Source organism: Anneissia japonica, unplaced genomic scaffold (assembly GCF_011630105.1).
Source record: "Anneissia japonica isolate Jap-2015-1 unplaced genomic scaffold, ASM1163010v1 scaffold256_len832006_cov191, whole genome shotgun sequence".
NCBI lineage: Eukaryota > Metazoa > Echinodermata > Crinoidea > Comatulida > Comatulidae > Anneissia > Anneissia japonica.
Genome location: NW_022691310.1, coordinates 630,202 through 656,350, shown reverse-complemented (window position 1 = coordinate 656,350; position 26,149 = coordinate 630,202). Strand labels below are relative to the sequence as shown.

General features: G+C 34.5%; 5 protein-coding genes across 6 annotated transcripts in view; 1 reads left to right on the top strand and 4 right to left on the bottom strand.

Moving 5' to 3' along the window:
- Positions 1-864: 864 nt before the first annotated feature.
- Positions 865-11,001, bottom strand: LOC117100014 (dipeptidyl peptidase 2-like). The gene is made up of 11 exons (XM_033239558.1): positions 10,780-11,001; positions 10,307-10,446; positions 9,676-9,839; positions 8,484-8,619; positions 7,650-7,737; positions 6,097-6,260; positions 5,386-5,446; positions 4,619-4,740; positions 3,766-3,922; positions 3,478-3,613; positions 865-2,532 (listed from the first exon to the last, which is right to left on the bottom strand). Exons 1-11 carry the CDS (start codon positions 10,943-10,945, stop codon positions 2,412-2,414), a joined length of 1,455 nt encoding a protein of 484 aa, XP_033095449.1. The 5' UTR covers positions 10,946-11,001; the 3' UTR covers positions 865-2,411.
- A 1,203-nt stretch (positions 11,002-12,204) lies between these two features.
- Positions 12,205-14,934, bottom strand: LOC117100042. The gene is made up of 4 exons (XM_033239594.1): positions 14,771-14,934; positions 14,216-14,319; positions 13,696-13,871; positions 12,205-13,427 (listed from the first exon to the last, which is right to left on the bottom strand). The coding sequence occupies exons 1-4, from the start codon at positions 14,800-14,802 to the stop codon at positions 12,417-12,419; spliced, it is 1,323 nt and encodes a 440-aa protein (XP_033095485.1). The 5' UTR covers positions 14,803-14,934; the 3' UTR covers positions 12,205-12,416.
- A 575-nt stretch (positions 14,935-15,509) lies between these two features.
- Positions 15,510-16,300, bottom strand: LOC117100032 (RNA helicase aquarius-like). The gene is made up of 4 exons (XM_033239581.1): positions 16,168-16,300; positions 16,015-16,083; positions 15,741-15,841; positions 15,510-15,591 (listed from the first exon to the last, which is right to left on the bottom strand). The coding sequence occupies exons 1-4, from the start codon at positions 16,228-16,230 to the stop codon at positions 15,510-15,512; spliced, it is 315 nt and encodes a 104-aa protein (XP_033095472.1). The 5' UTR covers positions 16,231-16,300.
- A 206-nt stretch (positions 16,301-16,506) lies between these two features.
- On the bottom strand, positions 16,507-22,025 carry LOC117100030 (sodium-coupled monocarboxylate transporter 1-like). Its single transcript, XM_033239580.1, has 10 exons — positions 21,613-22,025; positions 20,682-20,747; positions 20,363-20,414; positions 20,002-20,066; positions 19,291-19,433; positions 19,073-19,204; positions 18,418-18,541; positions 17,218-17,306; positions 16,684-16,796; positions 16,507-16,580 (listed from the first exon to the last, which is right to left on the bottom strand). The coding sequence occupies exons 1-10, from the start codon at positions 21,952-21,954 to the stop codon at positions 16,507-16,509; spliced, it is 1,200 nt and encodes a 399-aa protein (XP_033095471.1). The 5' UTR covers positions 21,955-22,025.
- A 3,628-nt stretch (positions 22,026-25,653) lies between these two features.
- Positions 25,654-26,149, top strand: part of LOC117100041 — a 3,342-nt gene continuing 2,846 nt past the window's right edge. Inside the window, exon 1 of one of the 2 annotated variants that reach the window (XM_033239593.1) lies at positions 25,654-25,762. The gene's annotated coding sequence lies outside the window, so the exon portion shown is untranslated. The remainder of the gene's footprint in view (positions 25,763-26,149) is intronic. The other variant, XM_033239592.1, reaches the window with a different exon arrangement.

Sequence of the window (26,149 nt, the reverse complement as noted above, 5' to 3'; positions counted from 1 at the left end):
TACTGCGTTCTTTAACGTGCACATGGGCCATAGATGCACACGGGACCAACGGCTTAAATGTCTCATCCGAAAGACGGTGCGCTATTGTAACTTGTATTTCAGCCCTCTAGCTGAAACACAAGGAGAGGCAGGGATGGGAATTGAACCGGGGACCTAGTGATCTCCACGGTTCAGCGCGCACACAGTGGCTACCACCAGATGTACATACACTTGCACACCCATATATATGCACACACATTCCAGAGAAATGGAAGTTTGTCGATGACTTGACTATCCGTGAGATCAGTCATGTTCCTCTTGGTGGTCATATGACAGCAGGCCATTCTCTTCAGAAGCATCTTGATGAGCTCCAAACTTGGTGCAACCAAAATGATATGCTACCTAATGCCGACAAATGCAATGTAATGCATGTTCATTTCCTTAAGAACAAACCCAATTTCATTCCATTACGTATAGGGAATGACATTTTGGAAGTGAAATCTGTTGTTAAGTTGCTGGGTGTCCATATACAACAAAATATGAAATGGGACACTCAAGTGAATGAAATGGTATCTAAGACCACCTCCCGTCGTCTGTATATGTTGTGTATACTAAGGCGTTATGGTGCCCCTTGAGATAACCTTGTATTTACCTATATTACGTACATCAGGCCCTTACTGGAGCAGGAGGCCCCCAAAAAAAAGGGGAAAAAGAGAGAGAAGGGGGAGGGGGAGAGAGAAGAAAGAAAAAATAGAAAAGATCATATCTAGGCCTATTTATTACTACATACAGTACTTCAGTTGTTTTTTGTTGATTACTCTGGTGCACATCAACAAGGCTCGTGGTGAACATGTGGTTACTAAATGATAGAATAAAAGTACAATCTTTTGGTATAGTTACCGTACATCGGTATTTGCAAATTTTATTTATGAGTATATAATCAATTAATGCCAACATAATATCCAACATAATAATAAATAATAATATATCGCACTTACAACAGTCAGAGTCATTCGGCAGAAAACGTGTGTACGAATTATCGAATATATTTTTCACGACTCCATAACAATAGCAACACAATCTAATTCTTTAGATTAGAAAGCTGTGTACGACTGTCTTAGTGTTAATTTAAAAAAAAAAATTTCCTAATATTGGGAGCGGGGATACCCCCTCCCACATCCACCCACTTCGGTGCTTCGCAACTCGGCTTGGTGCTTCGCCCCGAGTAAGGCCCCCCCCTAAATTTCATCCTAGATCCGCCCCTGCTGGAGTACGCTAGTCCGCTGTGGCATTCTGCTTTAACGAAGAAGCAGTGTGTGCAGGTGGAATTCATCCAGAAAAGGGCACTCAAGATCATTCTTGGCTATAAAAACTACAGTAGTTACCAGGATGCCTTGGATACACTTACTCTAACATCATTACAAGAACGACGATCTAAATCTACTTTCGAAATTTTGCAAGAGTCTGGTGACATCAGAATGTTTTGTATCTTGGATTCCAGAGAACCCCAAACCTGAAAGGAGGTTACGTAGCTCCAACTAGTACAGTGTGCCACCTCAGATATATATATATATATATGTATATATATTTTGGTTTTAATAAATTGATAAGGAAAATATTCAATAATTTTAATGAATTGTATATTTTGTATGATTTTGCATTATATATCCATTAATAATCAATTTGCTGTATAGTATATAAAATAATAATATATATTTGATACTATAAAATTTAATATCTTTTTATAAAATTGTAAATACCGCTTTTATAGATTAGTTATTTTCTAATTATTTACTGTAGGCTTACACTTTTGATTGTATTGTACAGTATTATGCTTCTTTTGTGTCTGTTTTCTGTTTGGTAGGCTTATTTCTATATGTAAACTCAAGAAATGTTCAATCTTTGTTGCATTTTGAGTGTTTTATACAAAATAAATAAATAATCAAATAGGCAGCGTGCCATCATTTATTATGTCCACATTTACCATGACTGCTTGACCTACGCGACAAGTTCTTTGTCTTCCATTGTGGATGGCCTATTTCTTTTTTCTGGCTAAACCTCTGTTTTACCATGAGTCGCATCTGAGTGCTTGACATTTAATTTTAGCTGTGGACTAAAAAGATTGCGGAATTGGGGGAATAGATGGCCTGAAATGGCACTCTCAAGAACTTTGAATGTAATTTTCTTTTCTAATTTTTAATTTTTAAATAATTTTTTGGGGGAAGGGGCTTGTTATAAAACTTGATAGGAAGGTCTTTGATTGTCATGAGAATCTTGACTCGTTATGCCACAGGCAAACCCAGGTGCTATATATCAGAATAACACCCTGACCTTTTCCTCTGCCACCTAATCATTTTTTTAATCTAAAAACAACAGTTTAATAATTAAAAAATTATTCTCAATTCATGGACAATGATGATTCAATTCAGATATTATGTAGATATTTTTCTTTGTTTATTTGATAGTTTGGCTTCTGCAACCCACTTGTTGATAATAGTAGCTTCTTGCTTCCTGATGGCAATAACCGAGGGTATGTCACGTGTATCAGAACCCCTGTGGAATTTAAAAGATTCAAATACGATTTAATCAGTGAAAAACTATAACAATTAAGTTAGTTAAAAAAACAGTAATGACAATACACAGGTATCTATTAAGTATATTTCTTGTATTTCGTGATGTGAAATGAATAGAAGTATTTTGGTAAAAAATAAATTTATCTACCTTTTATAGTAATTAATAAGATTATTATTATTATTTATTAATTTTTATTATTGTTATCATTATTATTATTATTATTAATATGCTACACTTATATACTATTTTTCCAAGCAGAATAACAAGTTCATATATCAATAACATTTTACAAATACATTTACAACAAAAAAATATTTCGCATTGGCTGTACCCTCTTGAATAATTATGTAATGGGTCAATTTTACATGCGAAATAGTGGGAGAGCATTGACACAGCCATTGTGGTTGGTGCTTGCTCTCAACCTCTAGTTTGAGGTTTGAACCAGTGGGTATCATTATTATGGATCAAATCCAAGGGCTTCAAAAAACTTGATATTATTGCAGTTAACACATTTAACTTGATATACAGTATATGCATCTGAAGAAACACACATACATGTACCAAATACTATAGAAATATTTAAAAAAATATAAACCTCAACTTTTTTTATATATACAGGTACTGTCTGCCAAAATACTGTAATTGAGAAACCCCAAAAAAATCATATAAAAGGATCAAAGAAGTAATTAACAGAAAAAAAATTTAAAGAAGAGTTTTCGTTGATTTACAGATATTTTAATACCAGCCAATTTAAGGGTCTACATAAAAAATGGTACAGGAAAGATAATACAGTCTGTTAAATGATGGAAAATGTTATTTTAATAACTTGCTTATAAAAATTAGTTAATTCAAACATGTAGTTGAATTTTTTTAATTCAGTTTTGACAGACTACATTTTAAAAATACTAAATGCCTTCAATTTACCTCATGTCATAATGATGTGCACCGCCCTCAACGAGCACTGCTATAAGCGAGTCGGACACATTAGACAGAACCCCACCACCTCTCCACGGATCAAGTTCACCATTTGAAAATATTATATTACTAGATGTGCTGATATCTGTAGGAAAAATAGAGAAATTAGAATATTTTATATTATCTTTGAAGACTAATTGGTTTCCACACTTTCTTTCCTAATAAAGTAAAATATGGCGATGATGATGATGATGATGATGACATACAATATTTTACAAATGTATGAATGGAACCTACCTTCACCCCAAACACTAATGTCAAGCCAATTGTTTCTGGGTGTTACTTTCCAGGTTTTTTGACAATATTCATCCCTCATCTTGAGTGTAAAGGGTAGAGATGGAAACATGTCCGTCTTTCCATTTGATCCTTCTGGAAGTATAAGTTCAGTGCAGGCCTTGATAGAATAAAAATTGAAAGTTGTTGTTCATATGCACTCCATAAGTTGACCATTATTATTATTATTTTTTTATAAGTAATATAATTATTATTGCAGATGGTGAAATACAAAACATGAACACTATCCCCATTTGCCGTGAAAATTATCTCCTAAATGTTAAATTATAGCAGTGACGGCAGTGGGGTCCAATGAGAGTTCACCAGGCCCCCGGGGGGAGGGGGGAGTTGCCTGGTGAAAGGGGGGTGGGGTTGCCTGGTGAAAGAGGCCAATTACTGTATTATGTCAGGAAAAAATGCTTCAAAGACATGGTTGGGCTGAATTGTAACCACTGTAGGGGAACATGGACCCCTCATCGAAAAACTTCTGGGGCCACAGCAACTAGAATTCAGCTTAAATTCGTCTTAAGTCCATTTTTTTTCTCAAGTCAAATTTACCCATATTGCTTAGCTTAAAATTTGCTTAAAATTAGAAAGGCCATTATACGTTGGCACCAAGCTAAGACGATTTTTAAGCCAAGATTGCTAAGATTGGGTAATAAATCAGCTTAATATACTTATTAGGGACATCTTAACTTTTTTGACTTAAGACATTTGCTAAGCTAAGATTGATAAATCCCGGGCCTGGTACCACTACTGAACTGGTATAATGGAAAATATAAAATGACATTCGAAAGCTAAGCTAAGTCTACTGTACCTGATAATCCCAAGCTAGGCCATCATTGCCAGTACCGCAGCCTGTAGGATCAGCACATTCAATAAACTCGGTAATTATATCAAAACACTTCAGGCTACCTCCAGTTCCATTATAAAAAAGACCTAATAATAGAAAATTGAATGTAGTATATTTATAATGTTATTATAACTGAATTATTTAATTAGGGTGATATATCCAGCATACAAGATATTAATAATAATATAACTAGCACATACCGGTGTTAAATGATAAGGGAAAGGTGGCGATGTATATAGTTGAATGTTATGGGAAGTTGAGGAGGCAATCATTGTGGATGTTACTATGGTAATACCTGGTCATTATTTTTCTAAAGGACCCCTTTTATATATTCACTACTTAATGCAATTGTTAGTCAGGACAGCTGACTGCTAATATCGGACAACCTGCAGTACAGCCAGGTACGGAACATGCTGCTCATCAGCACCGAATCGATCAGACTGTTTACTTTGTGGCCTGGTATGATATTTTGTTGACAAAGGGGCCCCCCACCCACCCTTTTGAAAGTTGAAAAAAAAAGAAAGAAAGAAAGAAAAGAAGAAAAAGAAATAATTTATCGCCCAGAACTCCTCACAGGTTATTTTTGGTTGTCTAGAAAACAAAAATTGCAAGAAATTCCCCCGGACCCCTAAAGTAGTGTTGTCTCAATTGGCCCCACTTTTGGCCCACCTTTCGGATATCTCTGGATCCGCCCCTAAGGGCTATTATAGAAGACTCAGTAAAACACTAACCTGCGGCTTCAGCAAGTCCTTGCAGAGGGTCATTGGCACTTAAAATAACTTTGCAGGCATACTATAAAAAAAGAAATTGTCAATGATTGATTTACTCCTGTAGCCAAAATTACAACTAATAACCACATCAACAAAACAATAATATAATTTGCATAGAAAACAACACAAGTGACTTAAAAGGTCGTAGGGTATTGGCCATTCTGGTGCTTCAACTTGTGGGTACAGAAGTAGTGTATCCAGAATTTTGAAAAGGGGGCACTAAATAGAAAAGTATTACGTCTACTGAACATAACGCAAATCACAAAAGTAGGTATCAATGGCTAGAAATGCACCATAAATTGGATGTTTTAAGTCTAAAGTTGCTTTACTTTTTATTTCCATTAATTTACTATTATTTTTTTAATGTTTGAACATAAAAGGCACCCCTCCCTCTGGTTACGTCACTGGTACGACAATGCAGTCATGCAAGTTCCCCAGCTTTAAGTCATTCCTCTGTTTTTAGCTTCTAAAATAAGTTATGCAGCCAACATGAAATTGAAATGAATTGGGCATTTCTTCTGCAAATGTTATTTATTTTAAATATAGCTTGAAAAATGGCCTTTTCAACAATATATTTTATCTGGCTATAATATAAACTATTAGTATTCATATTAATCAGATGTTTTTATGAACTATTACTAAATGTAGCATAACTTAAGTGCTTGTACTTACATTGACTGGAGAGCCTGGGAGTGGGGCTAGAAAGTCTGTAGGGTATGGGTAGTCCATCATTGCTAGGCTCGTAAATGAGTTGCGTACCCAGCCTTGAAGATGAGTTACCTGCCCCTTATCAAGTGTCTTACACAACTTGAATAATTCAGAAACTTTCTTTATGCCTGGAGAAATGAATGAAGGAAAACCAATATATTTTGAAAACAATAGAACCTAATGACATCTGAAGTGATACTATAACAGTGGCATATCTATTCTTGAAAGTGGGGGAACTGATGGTGTGGGGGAACTGATGGTGTGGGGGAACTGATGGCGTGGGGGAGTCGTGACGGTGAAATGGAGGCTCAATGATTATGTGAGGAGGCTTGCAAACATGTGGATTTGAGGTGATTTTTAACTATGGCACTTGAGCATGTTTTTTTTTTTGCTTTTAAAATTTTTAATGAGGGACGGGACTGGGGGAAGAGATGTATTTTTTTTGGGGGGGGGGATGCAATTCCCTACATAGTTACTGTGCTATAAATAATTTAACCTATTATTGTTCAAGATTTAAAACCAGTTTCAACTTTTAACTACTTCAGGAACACAGTTGATTTGTATTATAAAAGAGATTGCCTTTGAAGTTAAACCAGGAACTTGGAAATGGAAATTAAAAAAGGATAAAAATAATAATAATAATTAAATTAATATTCCGATGGCATTTTGTGTCATGAGAAATAATACGAAATGATGTTTGCCCTACCTGACGTGTTACATGTACCGAATGCTCAGTACATTCCCAAATACTGCAATTCCCTACATAGTTACTGTGCTATAAATAATTTAACCTATTATTGTTCAAGATTTAAAACCAGTTTCAACTTTTAACTACTTCAGGAACACAGTTGATTTGTATTATAAAAGAGATTGCCTTTGAAGTTAAACCAGGAACTTGGAAATGGAAATTGAAAAAGGATAAAAATAATAATAATAATTAAATTAATATTCCGATGGCATTTTGTGTCATGAGAAATAATACGAAATGATGTTTGCCCTACCTGACGTGTTACATGTACCGAATGCTCAGTACATTCCCAAATACTTGCAAAAAAAAAATTACTTGCAAGATTTTTTTGAAATGTACTGAGCATTTAGTACATATAGCAGGTCAGGCAGGGCAAACATCATTTTGTATTACTTCTCCTGATGCAAAAAGCCATCAGAATAACATTGCAGTACCTGCAGATACTTGGGGATCGGATTCATCACTAGCCACCAAGTGCAAACTCAGTGATCTAGTGGTTAAGACATCAGGCTAGTTACCTGGAAGTCGTGGGCTTGAAAGATTTTTTTCGCAAGTATTTGGGAATGTACTGAGCATTCAGTACATATAACACGTCAGGTAGGGCAAATATCATTTCGTAATAATTAAATTAATGTTATAACTTATATGGTTTCAGAATTTTGAACAAAAGAATTTAAAATAATGTTACACATCTAATATTAATAAAAAAAATGTAATTATCTAAACAGGAAGAAGCATGATGGAACAGTGTCTGTATGAAGTTGCATACCGTTGTCACCTGTCTTCACTAGATTGTCCAACATAGTAAACGCTGTCATGACTGCTTTGGGGCACAATGGATCAGCTTTTTCAAAGTCCTGCAATAAATGTTCACAAAATATCAACAAAAAGTGCAAAAATTAGTAGTTACAGAATGCCACCTGGACTTGTTATTGCTTAATATAAAACTCTCCTGTGCAAGTCGCTTGCAGTGGTGTATCTAGAAACTGCGTTGGGAAATGTCACCCAGTTTCCCCCTCCCCATTGAAAATGTCCAAAGCATTTCATTCACTCTCAAGCACTTAAAAATCATCTCATATCACCTTATTTTGCGACCTAGCACACCCTCACTTAATTATCAAGCACATCCCCCGCCCCCCCCATTTCAAGATTCCTAGATATGCCACTGGTCGCTTGTGTCCCGGTAAATGTGAACCTGGTAGGATGTTGTGGATGTTTTGTGGCAAATGCACGTTGTTTTGTGTTATCCAGTGACCAAGGGTAATAACAATCAAGCATATTTGTTCATTGTCTTGGAATTGGCACTATATCAATCTTTAGAATTATTGTTATTATTTCAATTTCAAAAGATAATTTACTTCCATAGAACACAAAATATACAACGCAATATGACTTAAGATAAAAACGAAAACATTAGCATTATTACTTTTTTTTTTTTCGACCAATATGCATGAGGCAAATGAGAGTTGCCACTGAAACCTGGAATTGTTTCAGCCTATATTCTTTTTAATGCTTATTGACTCTCATTTCTATATGTCCCTGTGATTGGCAACAAAACTTCCAGTACTGTAGTACATTATGCATTTTGAAAATGTTATGGTACCTTTGTGACATCTGCAAAGAACTCAGTTCGATCCCCTTTGCCGGCAATGAGATAGATTGGAGCACTTGCAGCTAAAGCTCCATAGATAACATTAGGGTACTTGAATCGCATGTAAGCACTTAGCATTCCACCGTAACTGGGAAAATGTGGTAGAGAAATAAAAAACACAGATTTATTATTAATCTTTATTATTTTTTATGAAATATTCACTATTAAAATGAAAGATAAATCCTCTGTTTTCCGAATGAGAGTTGCCATTTCATTTCTTATAAAAATTATACAAATTGTTCATATTCATACTAAATATATGAAGCCCTGACCAGACTATCAAATTTGATTTAACAAAAACATGTGACATACATAGACACATCATGACTATACGGCTGTCCTATGGCAAAAAAATGTAACTTTCACTTTTGGAGAAAAATAGAGTTAAAAGTCTGCATGTTGCCAACTTTGCAATAAATTTTTGGAATTTATCACGTTTAGGGCAATCATATGCATTACCTAGCTTGTTCATACGTCACTGTTAAGATTATTGATATAAAAACACCAATAACCATTTGATTTTGCCTTGCAAAACTTCATCAGCTCAAGAAATTTTTGAATACTATTCCACGGCACAACAACGTATTCATCGTTGTTACGTTGTTTTGCCCCGTAAACTGGTAGATATCCTGTTTTGCCAAGGAAAATCACTAGATTTTAAGTTTTGTTCTTAAAGATAGGTGTTGCTATCTCCGAAACGACTCATTATTGAGACCTGAAATTTTCACAGGTAATTAAGACGTGTTTATTATTCTCCCAAATGATATTATCTCAAAATCTACAAAACTGTCAGTTACATTATTTTGCCTCGGGACGGTGGTATATAAGGGCATACACGGTTTTTGCCAAAGAAAATTTGATAGTACGGGCAAAGCTTTAAGCCGTGCACTCACGGTGCCCGGCAGTCGTCGGCCGATGTGATTCTATGAAGAACGCAAAGCAACAATGTGCGTGCAACGGATCGTTTTTAGTAATGATCCATTCAAACTGCCACAAACAATCAGCAGGCGGCGTTCTGTTGACTAGCGTCCACAGCGAGCGGAGTTTAATTCGTCGAGTGAAGGTCACATGACTATTGCACAACGCAGTGAGTGGCCGGCTTTAGGCTAATAATTTGAAAGGATAAAATAATTTTATACTGTACCTTCCTCCAAATGCTATAACAGGAGTATTATGGACCCCTAAATTTTCTTTCAAATGTGTTATCAATGTAGCATAATCAGCCATTGCTTGCTCCAGTGTTAACAAACTGATGTTCGCTGGACTAAATGAATGAGCTCCAAATGGCAAAGATGAGCCATAGAATCTCTACACAAAAATATAGAAAATTGTAGAAAATTCTTTAAGACAGATATTTAACAGCAACATAAGTAAAAAAATATTATACATTCAATCATTCTTTTATGTACACTGAAAAATGAAATCATTGATTCTAAAGCTTTGTCCAGCACACTCAAAATTTATATGACATGTTTGACATGTCTATATTTGGGTGTAATATGACATCATCACACTCTGGGTACATCACACAATTTTTTCACATAAAATTTGATGTATGGAAAGATCTTAACATTTATTAACTCAAAGTAGCATTAGGAATTATCATTGGAGTTCTTAAAAAATATATGCAATTTTTTGTACAGTAGAAATATTTATGTTTGATAGTTTGATATCTAAATTTAAATTACAATTCTTAAATTTTAAATTGGAGATCATATATAGATAGAGGTACTATAACACAAAAATGATAACAGATGGCCTGGTTTTACACTAACATGTTCTGCAAAAACGATGAGAGCCTTTGACTTGACCGCAAGATCATATACTAGTCCTGAATTCTGCAAAAACCCCTCAATGGGTCCCTCATTGCCAGTGTAGAAGTATATTGGGCCATTTTCTTTATCCCAATATGAATCTGGAATAATGGTATAAAAAAATAGTTACAATATGGATCAAACGAATCAATTAAATAACCATATAATAATAATATAATAATTTAAAATGAAAATTATTATTATTGGGTTAGGCCATACTACTAGGCTGCAAAAATAAAGCCAAATATCTTTATTATAGGCCTAATACAATTTTTTAAATTTTCAGTTAGTTCCGTCTGGTTACTTGGGCTCGTGGATTCATGACATCAAGTGACCGGTTGCCTCCTGGGCCTGCTCCTGGGTCCCCGCTATTGATAGGCCTAGAAGACTATATCCCATGTCTGTCTTGGTAATCTTTTTACTGACACACTTACCATTATACAGATATTTCTGCTTAAATGTCTGACTTCCATAGGAGGCAAAGTTGAAATGGTCGATAGTTTGATCAAAGTACTTGGTATTATACTTGTAAGCAAAACTTCTAGTAATATTATTAATTGCAAAAAAAGCAATAACTGATACAAAAACTCTCAGTTTCATATTTGCAATAAAGTGAGGTCTGCACCGCAACTAACCACCCTGCTCGTGTCAACAAAGAAGTCACCTGATTTATGCCGATAAGCATGTGATCAAGTCCCTATAAAACCTCATGTGAAACCACCAACGCATAAAACGCCACCAACATGGTATAATGGTTCCCAGGACATGGGCCAATAAACGCAATCGCCCAATGGTAATAATATAGGCCTACTGACTGATAATAAAAGAATCGCGTAGTTAAAGGGGAGAGGAAAGAGGACACCTCCCTATGTTGACCTCCTTGAAGAACTCATAAGTAAAGTTGTCAAAAATACTAAATAAGCAACACAAAATTACTTCTAGATAGAGTTTAAGGTGTTAGTAACTCTTGTCTTTCTGGGTTGTTTTAATCTATTTCGTTACATTGCGCCAGTGGGTGAGGGGAAGAACCCACTCCCCGTCGGAAAGGCCTGGACCCCACCCCCGAAATAACGTTATTAAATTTGAATGCCAATATTGTGGTCTAAAAGTGCTAAGCCTAAAAAAAAAACTCTTGCCATGAACCCTACCAGGGATTTTTTTTTTTATTCCGGACCCTGACCAATGCTCTTGTCTGCCGTTGATAAGGAGGAAAAAAAGTCTGTTGTGTTTCAAGACAAAAAAAAAAAACATATCTGACGAAAATCTCGAAGCGGAATGAGTTAAAGATTTTTTTAATATTTAAAAACTGGGGGGAAAATAGGAGTAACCACCATTTTTCCGCCTTCCCCCAGTTTTCAAATATTCTAAAATATGTATCTCATTAACCGCTTGGGAGTTTTCCGTCAAATAGCCCCATGGTTTTTGTGCCTTAAAGTAATCGGTTGTACAACATATAAAAAAAAAAAAAAAAAAAAAAAAAAAAAAAAAAAAAAAAAAAAAAAAAAAAAAAAAAAAAAAAAATCATCCGGAGCCTTAATGTAAGACGCCTTGGAAACCGTTTGTTTTTTTAAAGATGGTGATAATGATGATAGTGGTTGGTGACAATGATGATGCTGATGGTGAAGGTGACGGGGTATTTGACGATGATACGGTACTCTATTATTATGACGATGGTGTGAAAAGATGATGATGACGCCGGTGATGTGATGATAAAGATGGTCGTGATGATGATCATTAAGATGCATGTTGATGTCGCATGCAATAAACGAATATGTTAATAAATTGTAAAATACTTTTCAATGATTTAATGATGATTGGGCACATGTAGGGCCTAGTAAAACTACCAAATAAAATGATGATTAAAATTATATTATTAAATTTTATTCGTCAGTTCATATACACATTCCTTTCTATAGTTCAGTTTTTCACATGATGACTTGTTTTCCGATTGCATAGTTTTTATGTTAATGGTTAATGGTCACATTTATGCATCTACAGATTCTCCTTATTGTATTTTATTTTATTTTTACATCATTTTACGATTACATGCTGTTTTAGTTGGGGTTTTGTATCAAAGTTCAGTTTCTAAATAATTCAAGTCTCGATTTAAAATATCAGCATCATTTGTCTGAAGCAAGTTGTCAAATTCTCCAATATCTGACGCAGTAAGCAACATCATTCTGTTTGGACAATTTTCAGTCGACAGTTGCATTGGGTTAGAAGCATTGCTTAGTTCTTTTCCTTTGACCAATAATTGATGTCTTTGTTTTGAACTATCTACTAAACTGTCTTCCATATTTGTTGTTGAATTTTCTCCAGAGGGCAAGTTTATAGTATCGTATCTATAGCAATCACCACAAACTTCAGCAGCAATGTCAGAAGGTATTTTGTGGGGATCTGCTGCTTGGAAAAGTCGTTCAGAAGAGTTACATTTAGAAACTAGAAACCTATCTATTTTAAAAGCTTTTTTAGTTTGTCCCTTAAAGTTAACGTTTTCATAATTATCAATGTTCGAGAGGCTTTTTTCAATAACATTTTGATCATTGTCATTCATGTTATTTGAGGAACAGACAGTATTTGTAGATAACGTTACTTTTTTCAGTGTGTTACTAGGTTCCTCAAAATCAACTGTAGATCCTGCTCTTTGTAAGGAAGGTGATTCGTTCACATCTTCGTTTTCTGGTGTCTTCTTGTCGAATTCCTTTTCTACATGAACCACTGCAACACTGAACCTACCCACAGTTTGTGGTTTACTAGGCATTTCTTCAATACATTCGACAGAATTCTGAATGCTTCCATTGAAAGGTTCCTCTTCGTACTTCTGGACATCCTGAATTCTGCGAAAATCAAACCCTCGTACTGTAGCATATGCCGAGTCTGTACTACTTGCCCTGGAAGATGATTGACCAATGAGACGACACCGTTGCTCACTTATATCTTCACATGCATCAACTTCCACTTGATCAGAAGTATGTTTTGATTTGGATTCATAAAATTGATTTCCTTCCGTAAGCCATCGCGACCGCTCGTTTGTTGAACGATGATAAGGAGATCGATGGTACAATTCCAATTCGTAGAATTCCTACGGATTGAATGAACAAAATACATAATTATAGGCCTATTATATTGTAGCCTTCAGATGAAGGTATCATCTTACAGTTATAATTACTCCTCTTTTTTAGCTATATATAGGCAATAGGCCTCCTTCAGACCACTGCAACAACTACACCTAGAGAAATCCAGTACAGACGAAAGCTTTTATTCACTTATTCATTTCTGTATTATAGCCTACGTATTATGTTATTGACAAGAATGTAGTTATTGTAATAACAACGACATGTGCCACTTACTCTCTGTTTGTCGTCATTATCTTCATAATAATCATCGTGATTATGAACATCTTCATGGTTATAATTCCTTTCGGACCTTCTTTTCCTAAATGTTTTCGTACCAACATGAATACAATCCAACGACATTAAGCTGGATTTGATTAATAATAGCTCAGGGTTTTCATGGGGTCGACAGCCTAGGAACGAAATAGTTAAAGGTTATTTAAATATTATAAATTAAATGGCATTCACATACAGCGTTTGTCCAAATGAGCTCCAATTTAAAAAAAAAACAATTAAAGCAATTTCATTACATTAAGTTTTTTTTTATCATTAAAAGGTTCAAAAAGGGCTTGAAAAACATGTATCTGATTACATTTATACAAAACATAGTAAAATTACTGTATCTTAAACATAAACTGACTATTGCGTACCAGAGTAAATTGAGATTGGAGAGAATGATACTGTGCGAATAAAAAAAAAAAATATTGAAATTACAAAACTTTCACAGTGAGTAGACATAATGATTATGATTTTTTACCTCTAATAAGTCCTATTGCTATACCGATGACGATAACTACTACAAAGCCTGAGAATGCATACCAATGATACGAAAACAAACCATTCCATAGATGCAGTTCACTCCTGAAAGAATATACATTTAGTGCGTTTAGTTTATAACATCTCATATTGTTTTATTACCCATCATGTTTGTGTTATATGAGCTTAATTGTTATACTGGTTCTCATCATCATCATCATTTATTATTATTATTATTATTATTATTATTATTATTATTATTATTGTTATTATTATTATTATTGTTATTATTATTATTATTATTATTATTATTATTATTATTATTATTATTATTATTATTATATATTTTCATCATCATCAACAAAACCATCATCATCAACATCATCATCATCATCATCATCATCATCATTATCATCATCATCATCATCATCATCATCATCATCATTATTAACACCGGTACACAGTAACTGTAAAAGCTGGGAAAGTATAATTCCATGTTTGAATTTTTTTTAAATTTTAACAAAGAGAGAGTTACATAGGATTTTATAATACATACGTATGATCAGCAGCTGCCTGATGTATCATCATCGTCGTGCCGTTTACGTAGCAACTGAACGATGGCTCAAGATGAGGTAGTGTGTTAAGTCCCAAATTAGTACCATGAATGTAACTCCAGATGTTGAAGATAATGGAAGTTATGAAGGCAATGAAGGCTGCCTGAATGACAATATAATAATAATAAATAATAATAGTAATTGAAGATGGAAACATATTATAATGTCATAATCAACAAAAAGGTCTAGCGGGACTCGAAACTATTATAAGTGTCACTAATATAAGTGTAGTTTCTTTTACCAAAACCACTATACTACGGTATTACGCAAAACAATTTATACACACATACACACACACAGTGGCGGCGCCAGCGGGGTGGCAGGGGGGCTTAAGCCCCACCGGACAGGTCAAGCCTCCCCCCCCCCGCCAGACAGAGCTCGTCGGGCAGTCAGACCATAAAACATATAAAAATAGGCCCACACCAAGCCAACACATGTCTGTCACAGTCTGAGAGTGCCATTTCGGCCATCTAGAGGTTGATATTCTTAAAAAAAATCTCATTTGGAGAGGGAACCCTCTTTCAACCTCTTCTCCCAGCTCGAGTCTACGAGCTCAAGTCCCCCTTGTCGGACAACTTAGCCCCCCAGAAAATATATCCTAGAGCCGTTACTGCACACACACACACCCACACCCCACACCCCACCCCCACACACACATATATATCTGTCTCTTATACACATCTAGATGTGTATAAGAGACAGGTCTAATACTTTGTAAAACCGCTTGATAAGGGAAGCCAAGAAATGCCTCTCAAAATGATTCCTACAAAGTAAATTGGAAAATTATATGAAATATGATATTGTTTAATTTCAAGACATTTATCTACTAATACATAAACACAAAAACTCAGTTTTAAAACACACTGCTAGGGATTCAGCTGACAAACAGAATCTAGTGCTGTTGGTTCTCACCTTTTTCTTGTTTCTTCATCTGCCTTTCCATCATTCTTCTTAACGACATTCCAGAATTTTCGATATCGTTTATCTTTCTTCAATTCTTGTTCAAGACGAGTCTATAAGTTAGACAATAATACCATACATAACCAGCCTCCCAAACAATTCAAGCAACAATTAAAGGAAATTTTCAGACCATCCCATAGCATATACAACTTTAGCTTGCTTGTATTATACTGACAATAATGAAGGAAAGAAAAGGAAAACATGAAAACTGCAAAACAATTCTTACCTCAAGGAGGGAAGCCCACATGGGAAGTGACACTAATCGCTGCACTTGTTCACGTATCAAATCAACACCCTGAAAATAAAGCAACAAAACAATTATAAAATCATACTCAATAAAAAAAAAAAAAAACAATACAATGTCTTATTTTTTTCTTACCAAACTGTTGAAGCAATGTACAAGAAATGTAAGAAGCAGAGTCTGTTCTTGGAGGCTAATCATGCTAGCATCTTCCTCCAGACTGAGATTCAGAACATGACTGAAGAACGCTGGAAAATGTTCTTGTTAATTGCTCAAATTGCAACAGCAACGGAAGTTATATTATATATATATATATGATATTAAAGGGAGTTAGCCGTTAACACTGTTGATTAAATATAATATAAATCATCAAAGGTACATATACAGTGTTTTAAATAAGGTATATATGTATAACTATTTAGCACATTGTTAATATTTCAATTGGAATAGCCTAATACGGAATATGGTTTTGTTAATTTAACTTACTTGTTGAGCCTGGTTACCATTTATTAGCAACGGAACAAAAATAACCATAACGCCAATGCAAATTACTGAAATACATAGATAAGAAATACAGTATATAAATGATGTACCGTATTAGTGTAGATTGTAAATATATGACGTAGTTTAGACTGAAATGGAAATCCGACCAACCGAATCCTTTAAGAAGCATCAAGTACACCGAATCTCGTAATTCGCCAAATGTACTTTTAATAAAATCTTCACCCACAATAGTAGCTACCGAATGCAAAGTTGAAGAAGTAGAGCTGAAAATAATAGAAACACAGGACTCTGGATTAATACAGGATAATAAACAATGGTGTTCACCTCCCCGTCCAAAAAAAAAAGCTTTCCCCCCCCCCCCCAGAGAATGTTGGATATGCAAAATACGCTTAAATAGTTAAAAATCACCTAATACGCCCTCTCTCTTAATTGTGCCCTCTCTCTTAATTGTGCCACCTTCTTCACTTTCCCTACCCCTTCAGCTCCACTATTTCAAGGCTCCTAGATACGCCACTTGTAATAATTAAATAACACGTATTCCCTATACAGTTATTCTTCAAAATGTCTTATATTAATCTTTTTCATTAAGAATAGCACAAATTCTATAATGTCTTTAAACGGTGATGGCATAATTTAAATTACCCCTGGACACATTTGAAATAGAGGTACAAACAAACTGATTACCTCATCGATGCGCTAAAGACAACGGCTAAGAAGAAACCAGACATCCCGGGATGATCGTTCAATCCATGGGCTACAGTATAGGGCAGAACCTGCAATTAAAACAAATCATAGCAAATGACGCTAAAAATCAGAAAAATAATACCCGTGACGGTCACGGAAATAGGTGAATGGTGATTGTTGTATAGTGTACCATTATATAATTATCTGCTTTGACTTTCAAGACATCTGAATGATATCTTGATAATATATGACCTGATTTGAAGTGGTGTATCTACGGGTGAGCGTGGGAAAGCAACCGATTTTCTCCTCCACCCCCACCACCTCACCCTCTGAAACCTCTCTCTACCCTTAACCCAGACATCACACACAAGCACACACAGAAAATTCGCTGACCTAAACAAATACACTCACGTGGTTAAAACTCACCTAATATCACTTTTTCTTTGCCAGTCAGCTTTCTCTCTCTTAATCTTTGAGCCCCAACCCACTTAAACACCGCCCCATCCCCCCATCAGCTACATGAGCAACTGCTGATTTTACAAAATTAGGCCAACCTTACCTCTTCTAACTAAAAACTTATGCGCTTTCAAGACGTGGGCCTATGATAAATTTCCATGACGACATCCTATCATCGTTTTCCAATTCCATTATATCTATATTCAACCCTAAATTCACACTGACACTCAAGACAACCAGATCAGAAAATAACAAAACAGACCTAAATTTGGCCTAAAGACTCAGTATTTTTGCACGATAATATTGCTTTATTATTAGGCCGTATTAAAGAGAGCATCTTAGCTCAGTCGGCTAATGTGGTGGAAGCCACGTGTGTGTGCTGAACCGTGTTTCCCGGTTCAATTCCCATCGCTGCCTCTTCTTGTACTTCAGTTCTCCAGCTGAAATACAAAAAGCGGCAGCGATGGGAGATGGGGCAGCTGGAGAGCTGAAATACAAGTTATAATAACACACCTTATTATAGGTGCGTTATTATAACTTGTAGGCCTATTTCCAAAATTCTATCTGGATAAGTATTATTGGTTTAATTTTAATCGAATTACTATTTCAATTATGAAGAGTCTATAATGTGGAAAACAAAAAATAGCCTTCTACAAAACTTTTAATGTATAATTTGTTGTAAAGGACTCGTATAATATTGTTTATGATGGCATAAAGTTATAAATATGATATTCCATACGGTACCTGTAGAAATGGCAGATCAGGATACAAATAAGAACAGTCGTAACTTGTTACGTGGATTATTAGAGCTGAGAGAAGTAGGAGTAGAAAAATTACAGATATTGGCACCAAACTGCCTAAGAAAACCCTACAAGAATGAATAAAGTTGGTATCCTTCATTTTTTGGTTACTGTGTGAATATTTTATGGTCTCATTCCATTTCTTGTATTCATTTTGTGTAAAGCCCTTATAAGCAATATTTTGTATTAGCGCTCTGTAAAACTAACATTATTATTATTATTATTATTATTATTATTATTATTATTATTTGCTACAACGAACTAGCCGGTGAGATATCTGCTTACGTCCACTTGTGAAAGCAACCCTATCCCAACCTCAGTTGATTAATCCATCTAAGCAGTGAGACAGCGGTATATGTCTACAGTACCTTATGGTAATTTGTCTTTATAGGATGGCTAGTATTATTAATCTGTCTCTTATACACATCTAGATGTGTATAAGAGACAGATATATATATATATAAAACAAATAAATAAATATATATAATAAATATAAAACAAATAAATAAATATATATATATATTATATTATATTGCAAGTCAGTTTTATATTCTAATAGAAGAGGATAACACTATATAAGCAGCCATAAACCTGGTTACCTTTTCCTTTTCTGTGGTTGAATTGCAAGAGCTCGCTGGATATACGACTGGTTAACAGCTACAACCGATATCACTTGGAAAGTTGCACCTATCATATACGACATTGTCCAATACCATAATGGAACTGGGGAGCTAACCAACAGAATAATATTTGTTTATAATATAATACATGGTATTTATATACTGAATATATTTCATTTATTTATGTTATAAAATACCTTATACTATCGCCCAATAGTTTGAAAGATGTAAATGTGTCCGAACGTTGCTGAATAACACCCTTAATGACGAATCCCATTAGTCCGATACACACAACTACATACTGATACGCCTGGGTCCATACTACAGCACGTAAACCTCCCTGTAATTTGATGTGATATCAGGATTCAAACTAAAACATATTTTATGCGATTATAATGAGCAGTGAAATTGGGTTTTTTTTCATTAATATTTGCATTATAGTATTGATTTCTCACAATGTTCATCCTACAATACAATATTCAATCAAGGAGAAGTTCAGATGCTATCGCCATGCATATAAATGAATTGTCACACATCCTGCCACAATAACAAAATATCTCCACTCGTGAAGCATCGCACATTATTTTATTTAAAAGAGGGCACTGAAAAAAAAAACTAAAGAAATTTTACAACAGCCTAAGATTGTAATTTTTGAGCCGAGCATTTATAAGTGCATGTCTACAATTCCTAAAATTTGCTGAACTCGGCCCAGCTAAGGTGGGGTTGAGGTTGGTGTCTTCCAGAGAACAATATTTACTGAATGGTTTTATAGGAACCAAAGCGATGACGGCAATCAATTGACTTTCGCCATTACCCACCAGAACCAGAACTGGATACATTGTTCGTATATAGTTCTAGGTCTATGGGTCAGAAATTTCATACTAGAGAATGAAACTCGAAGTACTTACCAATGTTGTATATAATGTAGTGACACTTCCTATTAATACAACAGTTTGTGATGGAAAACCAGTAGCTAAAATATATAAAAGTATAAATATATAGTTAAGATAAAAAAAAAATCAAAACAGTCACTATCAGAGCATCGGAATAACCAAAGAGATTTTATTGCCAAGAATCATCTCTTGAATGTATTTAAAACTGTATAATGTAATGCTTTGATATTTAGTTATTTACTTTTTTCAGTTCAGTGAAATCAGAGAAACTAATAAAAGAAATGAACTAAAAACAAATAAAAAATAGAACAGTTTTTGAACATTTACAGAAATTAACAGAGCCAAATAAAAGACATTGGTAGGTCTACTAACGTACCTTCACTTAGCGCTGATACGGAAACATACGAATTCAGGATACAAAATATTACCTTCGAATCAAAATAAATATTAAATTTATATATACATGTAAATTATGCATCATAAAAATGATACAGAAAAAATGATACACCTTATTGTAAAAAACGTATGGTTTCTTGCTTATCAAGAAAATTCCTAGTGAGTTCTGTTAGGATGAATGTTTGTGGATGGCGCGTCGTATGGTTTGACATTAAGTGTGTATTCGTTGTATATAGTCATTACAAGCTAAATAGTAAATAAGAAAAATATAAAAAGAAATATAATAATTCGTAACCTACCAAGTGAATACAAAAGACAATAGCTGCTAAGACTTGAATGAATCTTGAAAATCGAAGCTTTAAATACTACAAAAAAGTATGTCACAAAATGTACGGTAATAACAATTTTTCTATAAGCCATCAAAGAAACAACTACTAAGCTTATAATAATAGTATTAATAGAAACAGACGACAATAGAAATTCATTCAGTGGACGATTCGCTCATAATGGATCACACGATTATTTAATACAGGTTTCCCTCCAATTAAATGCCACTTCTGGGACCAGGGCTTCGATGGTCTTTATCAGCATTTGTCTCTAATTAGAAAAATAAAGTAAAATGACATTTGTTAATCTGGGGCCACAGAAAGGTGGTCTTTAATTTGAGGTGGTCTATAATTGGAGGGTTTTCAATTTAAACTACTGCAAAAGCAGGAATGGAAAGTAGAGAACAGCTATTGCTTTGTGAAGATTGTGGTTTCAACAATACATCGTTAAAGTTTCGATAAATTATATCGTAATTTTACGATTTAATTACGATTCTAAAATTGATTATAATATGGAGGCCTTCCTATCTGTACATTCTCGGTGCTTCTAGTACGGTAGGTTTACTCCACCAGCACCATGAATCTGCTCGAGATCAGCGACCAGGTCATATCAGAACATGATGGCATTGATAAAAGAATAAGGAAAAACGTCTATTAAGATAACATTTTCAGATCGTCTAGGCTTAAGCCTAGAAAATATTGAATTGATTGCCTTACTTGTTCTGCTTTTATTAAAGTAACCTAAAAATTAGAATCAGAAAGAAATTGTACCATTTGAATATACCCTCAATTTTTTTCGTCAACAAATAAAAAGGATTTCACTGTAAAGTTCTATAAATAATTAGTTTATGTAATCTTCCCAAACATTATGGAGACAAACGGCAAATGCAATAAAATTACCTACTGTGAATATGCTGGATGTGTTCAAACGTGAGAAGAGTGGTATGAAAACAACAGCAGTAATTGAAATTCCAATAAAATAGGAGAGCAGGATCAACCCCACTACAGGACCGTTGTAATAAAATTGCACCGTTATATTCAAAATAGATAAGCCCGGTATCATAGAACTTGCTAAGGACATGCACATCAATTTCCCGTTAAATGACCGACTTGCGAACTCGAAATCTTCATCATTTTGGGTCTTGCCTGTAGCCCGTGAAAAATGATAGCCCGAGAAAAGATAAATACAAATAACGAGTCCAAATAAAACATAGTCATCAATAGTAAACACGCTTTCATAAGCCATAAGCGATGTTCTGCATACAATTTTGAAGAACAGAATTAGGGAAATAACATTGTTTAACAATAACCCTAATATTTGAAAGTGACGTTGTCAAACGTTTGAAATATATTTGTTTATTCCTTTATATTATATCTGAGTTCAAAGTCTAGTGATATGAGTGTAATGCGGACCGAATAACACTGGGTATAATTATGCTTATAGTAAACCTACAAAAATAGGACCTACAAATATAGGCCTACCCAACTTTTTTTTTAATGTTTTGTATGTCTCTATTATTTTCGTGACTACGTTGATAGTAACATTATTATTATTATTATTATTATTATTATTATTATTATTATTATTATTATTATTATTATTATTTGTATTTGTATTTAATTCAATTCATTACATATTTTATTGCTGCATATTCCACCATGGGGCCAATATCAGCACATCTAAGTACATGACAAAAACATAATTGGCAAAAATTAAAATACTCTATACAATAACAACAATGCATCCATGGGTAGAAGTCATTCCAGTGGTTATAATGACCCGCATACCCCAGCCTAAATGAAGCCTATGCACCTTAGAGTGGGGACGTCAATCCGTTTAAGTCCCAATAAGACGCATACCCTCTGTGCTACCAACAAATACCTAGATAGATACTGTATATTATTCTTTATAGGTGCAGTGACCAACACACCCAACTAGTTGACCTCCTTATTAATCTAAAGATTCTGAGGAATCTGTGTGTTTGTTTAATATTCTATTCATGACTAAGCTATTTTCACCTTTCATTTGGCGTACGTGTTATACGGTATCATATTCCGGTGACAATGAATTTCTCACAAATGTTCCTTGTCGTGCGCCACTGATTAATATCGCTAATCAAAATTCATAATGGACTAAAATACACACCAACAACTATCCAAACAAACAACCAATAAACAATGAAATAATAAATGTCAAGTAAAAACAATTATCATACATACAGAATCATATTCAAATACAGGAAGTTATAATTTACAATAGAATTTACTTATTTCATAATTAATAATATCAATAACAATAAAATTAATAGCAATTTTCGTTATCATTATTATTAATATTATTGTCATAATTACTATCATAACTACTATTATTATTGTTATAATTACTATTATAGCTACTATTGTTACAATTACTATTAGGCCTATCATTGTTGTTGGTTTATACGGAAATGATCAATTGGTGGTATTACAACGAGACAATAAATGTCAACATAAGAATTAAACTGCTTTGTAATTGACAAATGAAAAATTATGTTTATAGGAAAAAAGGTAAAAATCAAATGATAATGGAAAACGATAAAAATAATAAATGAATATAAAATTAATTAAAATTTAGTAATCAAAAATAAAAGTATATAATAAAATGTACAATAAACAGTGAAATAATTTAAATTAATACTGTAATTTAATTAATTATTTGATAAAGTACAGTATAAAAATTTATAATACAATAGAATAATATTTAAATTTAGCATAAAATAAGATTGAGAAGAACAAAAAAACAAAAAATTTCCAAATTGATGTTCTTGTGTATCTTTATGAATACCACATGGTCAGCATACGTCACTTTTGTTACAGTTATAGGCATGACTAAGCATTGTGGAGTTATCATCTCTCATGACACAGGACATCACCACATTGTGAATGAACTTAGTATATCACCTTAATAATACAATAATGTTGCTGCAGAAATGGGGTGAAAATGGCAGATCTAGATTGTAAAACCGTGCGAGTGGTCTGTGGAAACAGGTGAAGGGTGGTCTGGGGTGCTACCCAGGAAAGGGCCTTAGAGGGAGTCGAGATTAGTTTATGCCCAGTATAGTGGTTGCACCAGGGGCGACAGTAGTCCACCAATCGGGGAGAACTTTCGCTCCCCACACCCAGTCAGTGAGAAAAACACAATTTGTCGGAGAGAAAAAACATTCTATGTATTTTAAACAAAATGTGAGACATACCCCACCCATTCTCCATCCGGTACAGGCAGCACACTGTTCCAGTGGATGTCAAATTTTAGTAATTTGCCGAAAACGAGACCGTAAAAACATCTATCGTCTAAGGGTTAGGCCTACAGAAGCCTAAGGCTGAATAACCAGCGGTTAATATGCTCACGGCGAAGATAATGTTCGTATAATTATTACTTTTTGTCCACACTATTATTTCATTATGTAGTGTGTATCGGGCGAGACTCATTGAGTGGTGGTAGCCTTGGTGGAGTAGGGCGTAGAAAAGTATTTTTCATTGGTGGGGATGATTGAAAATTCTTGGAATTGACATAAAATTACTGATGTCGTACACACCCTTCAGTATGAAAACGTGGCTTGCTTTGCAAGCACATCTAACATCTAAGAAAAGAAGAGCTTAGATTGGTACCAGATAAAATAATTTTGTTATCAACATTAATACCGTACATTATGCTAATTTTCATCTTTGTAAGCGCATAAGACATTGCAAATTATTTCTGTGACAGTCTTTTGAAGTGTGTAAAGCTCCATTTTATCCCATACATAGTCAAAATATTGGGGGGGGGGTACAATGGACCACCCCCGCCCTTGTCAAATATTAGGGGATATATCCCAATCCCCCCGGGATCTACGCCTATGATGGTTTAAAATTAAGTCACTAGACGCTCTTTTTACAATTAAGGAAGAATAATTTAAAGGTCGGAAGACTACGGACTTTAGGAAGTGGAAGTGCGTGAGGGTGGCTAGCAACCCTACCCCAGGGATTCACCACACAAACGTGCCCTTTAATCCAGCCCAACATCAAACCATGGTGGTATATGATCAACCCAATGTTGCTTAATTTTTTTTTACTACAACGAAAAGTATTATTTTTTTAATGAGCTAACAATTTTAGTTTCATTTTTTAGGAGTAAAACATAGGCCTATTATTATATTAGATTTTTTTTTTTTTAAATCCTACCGACTTACCCATTTTTTTTATTTTCCCAAAACGTGGCCAACACAAGATTTTTTTCTTTTTTTGGCCTTAAGATGTTAAGACTGTAATAACAAATTAAATATTGTTAAGTTAATTTATTTACTAAATGTTATTGTATTAACATTAACCCATGTTATTTTAAATTCTATCATTTTATCAACTAAAAATGTACCATTTATTGCCAAAGACATTTATGATTCTTTTGAAAAAAAGAAAAGCATTGTAATTTTAGACAACTGTAAATGTTGTGTTCTGTTCTTCATAAAGTAAATGACTAGAAGTCAAGTAGGCCCTACCTAGGAACAAACAAACGTTAGTTGATACTATGGTCTCGAATTAGAGGGATATCAGAATTAGAGGGGGTCTCGAATTAGAGGATCATCAATCCTTGTGGTATGAATGTAAAAGTTTTATCATTCATTTCCGTAATTGATTTGAAGGAAATAAATTATCAATTGGTGTAATGTCAAGGAAGATATGGATAATGTATTCTCCAAATTAATTTAACTTGAAGACAAAAGGCATCAGTTTTAGGCTATAATTACTGAGACGGTGATAGGCCTATATCTCAAATAAAATATTAACTTACCACCTCAGGTCATGTATGGTACAGTGATGGAAAATTCCCAGGATATCGCATTTTCTATAGATAACCAATCACAATTCGGATATTAAATCGTATGACCAATGGACTCTAACATTATTTTAAAATGAAATGTTGTATATGCAGAGCATCACGTACATAATTCTAAAGATGTAAATGACGGGAAACGACTACATTCAGCTCATTACGAAACATAAGATTGTGACGAAGAACAGGTCAGCAGATCTTTTGTGTAAGTATTTTATTATTTCATTTTGCAAAATCTGTTAGGTGTGTGCACAGGTCTGTATATGAATGTGATAATCAAAGGATAATCAAGTAATTCGGTCCCCTCTTTACGTACACCTAATTTTTATCATCGGCGGATCCAGGGTGGCCAGGGGTGGCGCGAGTGAGGGAGGGTGGGAAACAGGGCCCCCTTCGGTGAGAAATATTAAAATTTGTGGGGGAATATATTTTTTAATATCGATTAAACTAAGCCTTTTAAATCCCTTGTCATAGCTTGATTGACCCCTCTGCCTCCCTCTGGAATGGGTTAAGTGGGCCCCGGGGATTGAGTGCTTACAGGGGCGGCGCTAGCAGGGGGGGGGGGGGGGCCAGGGGGGCCAGGGCCCCCGTC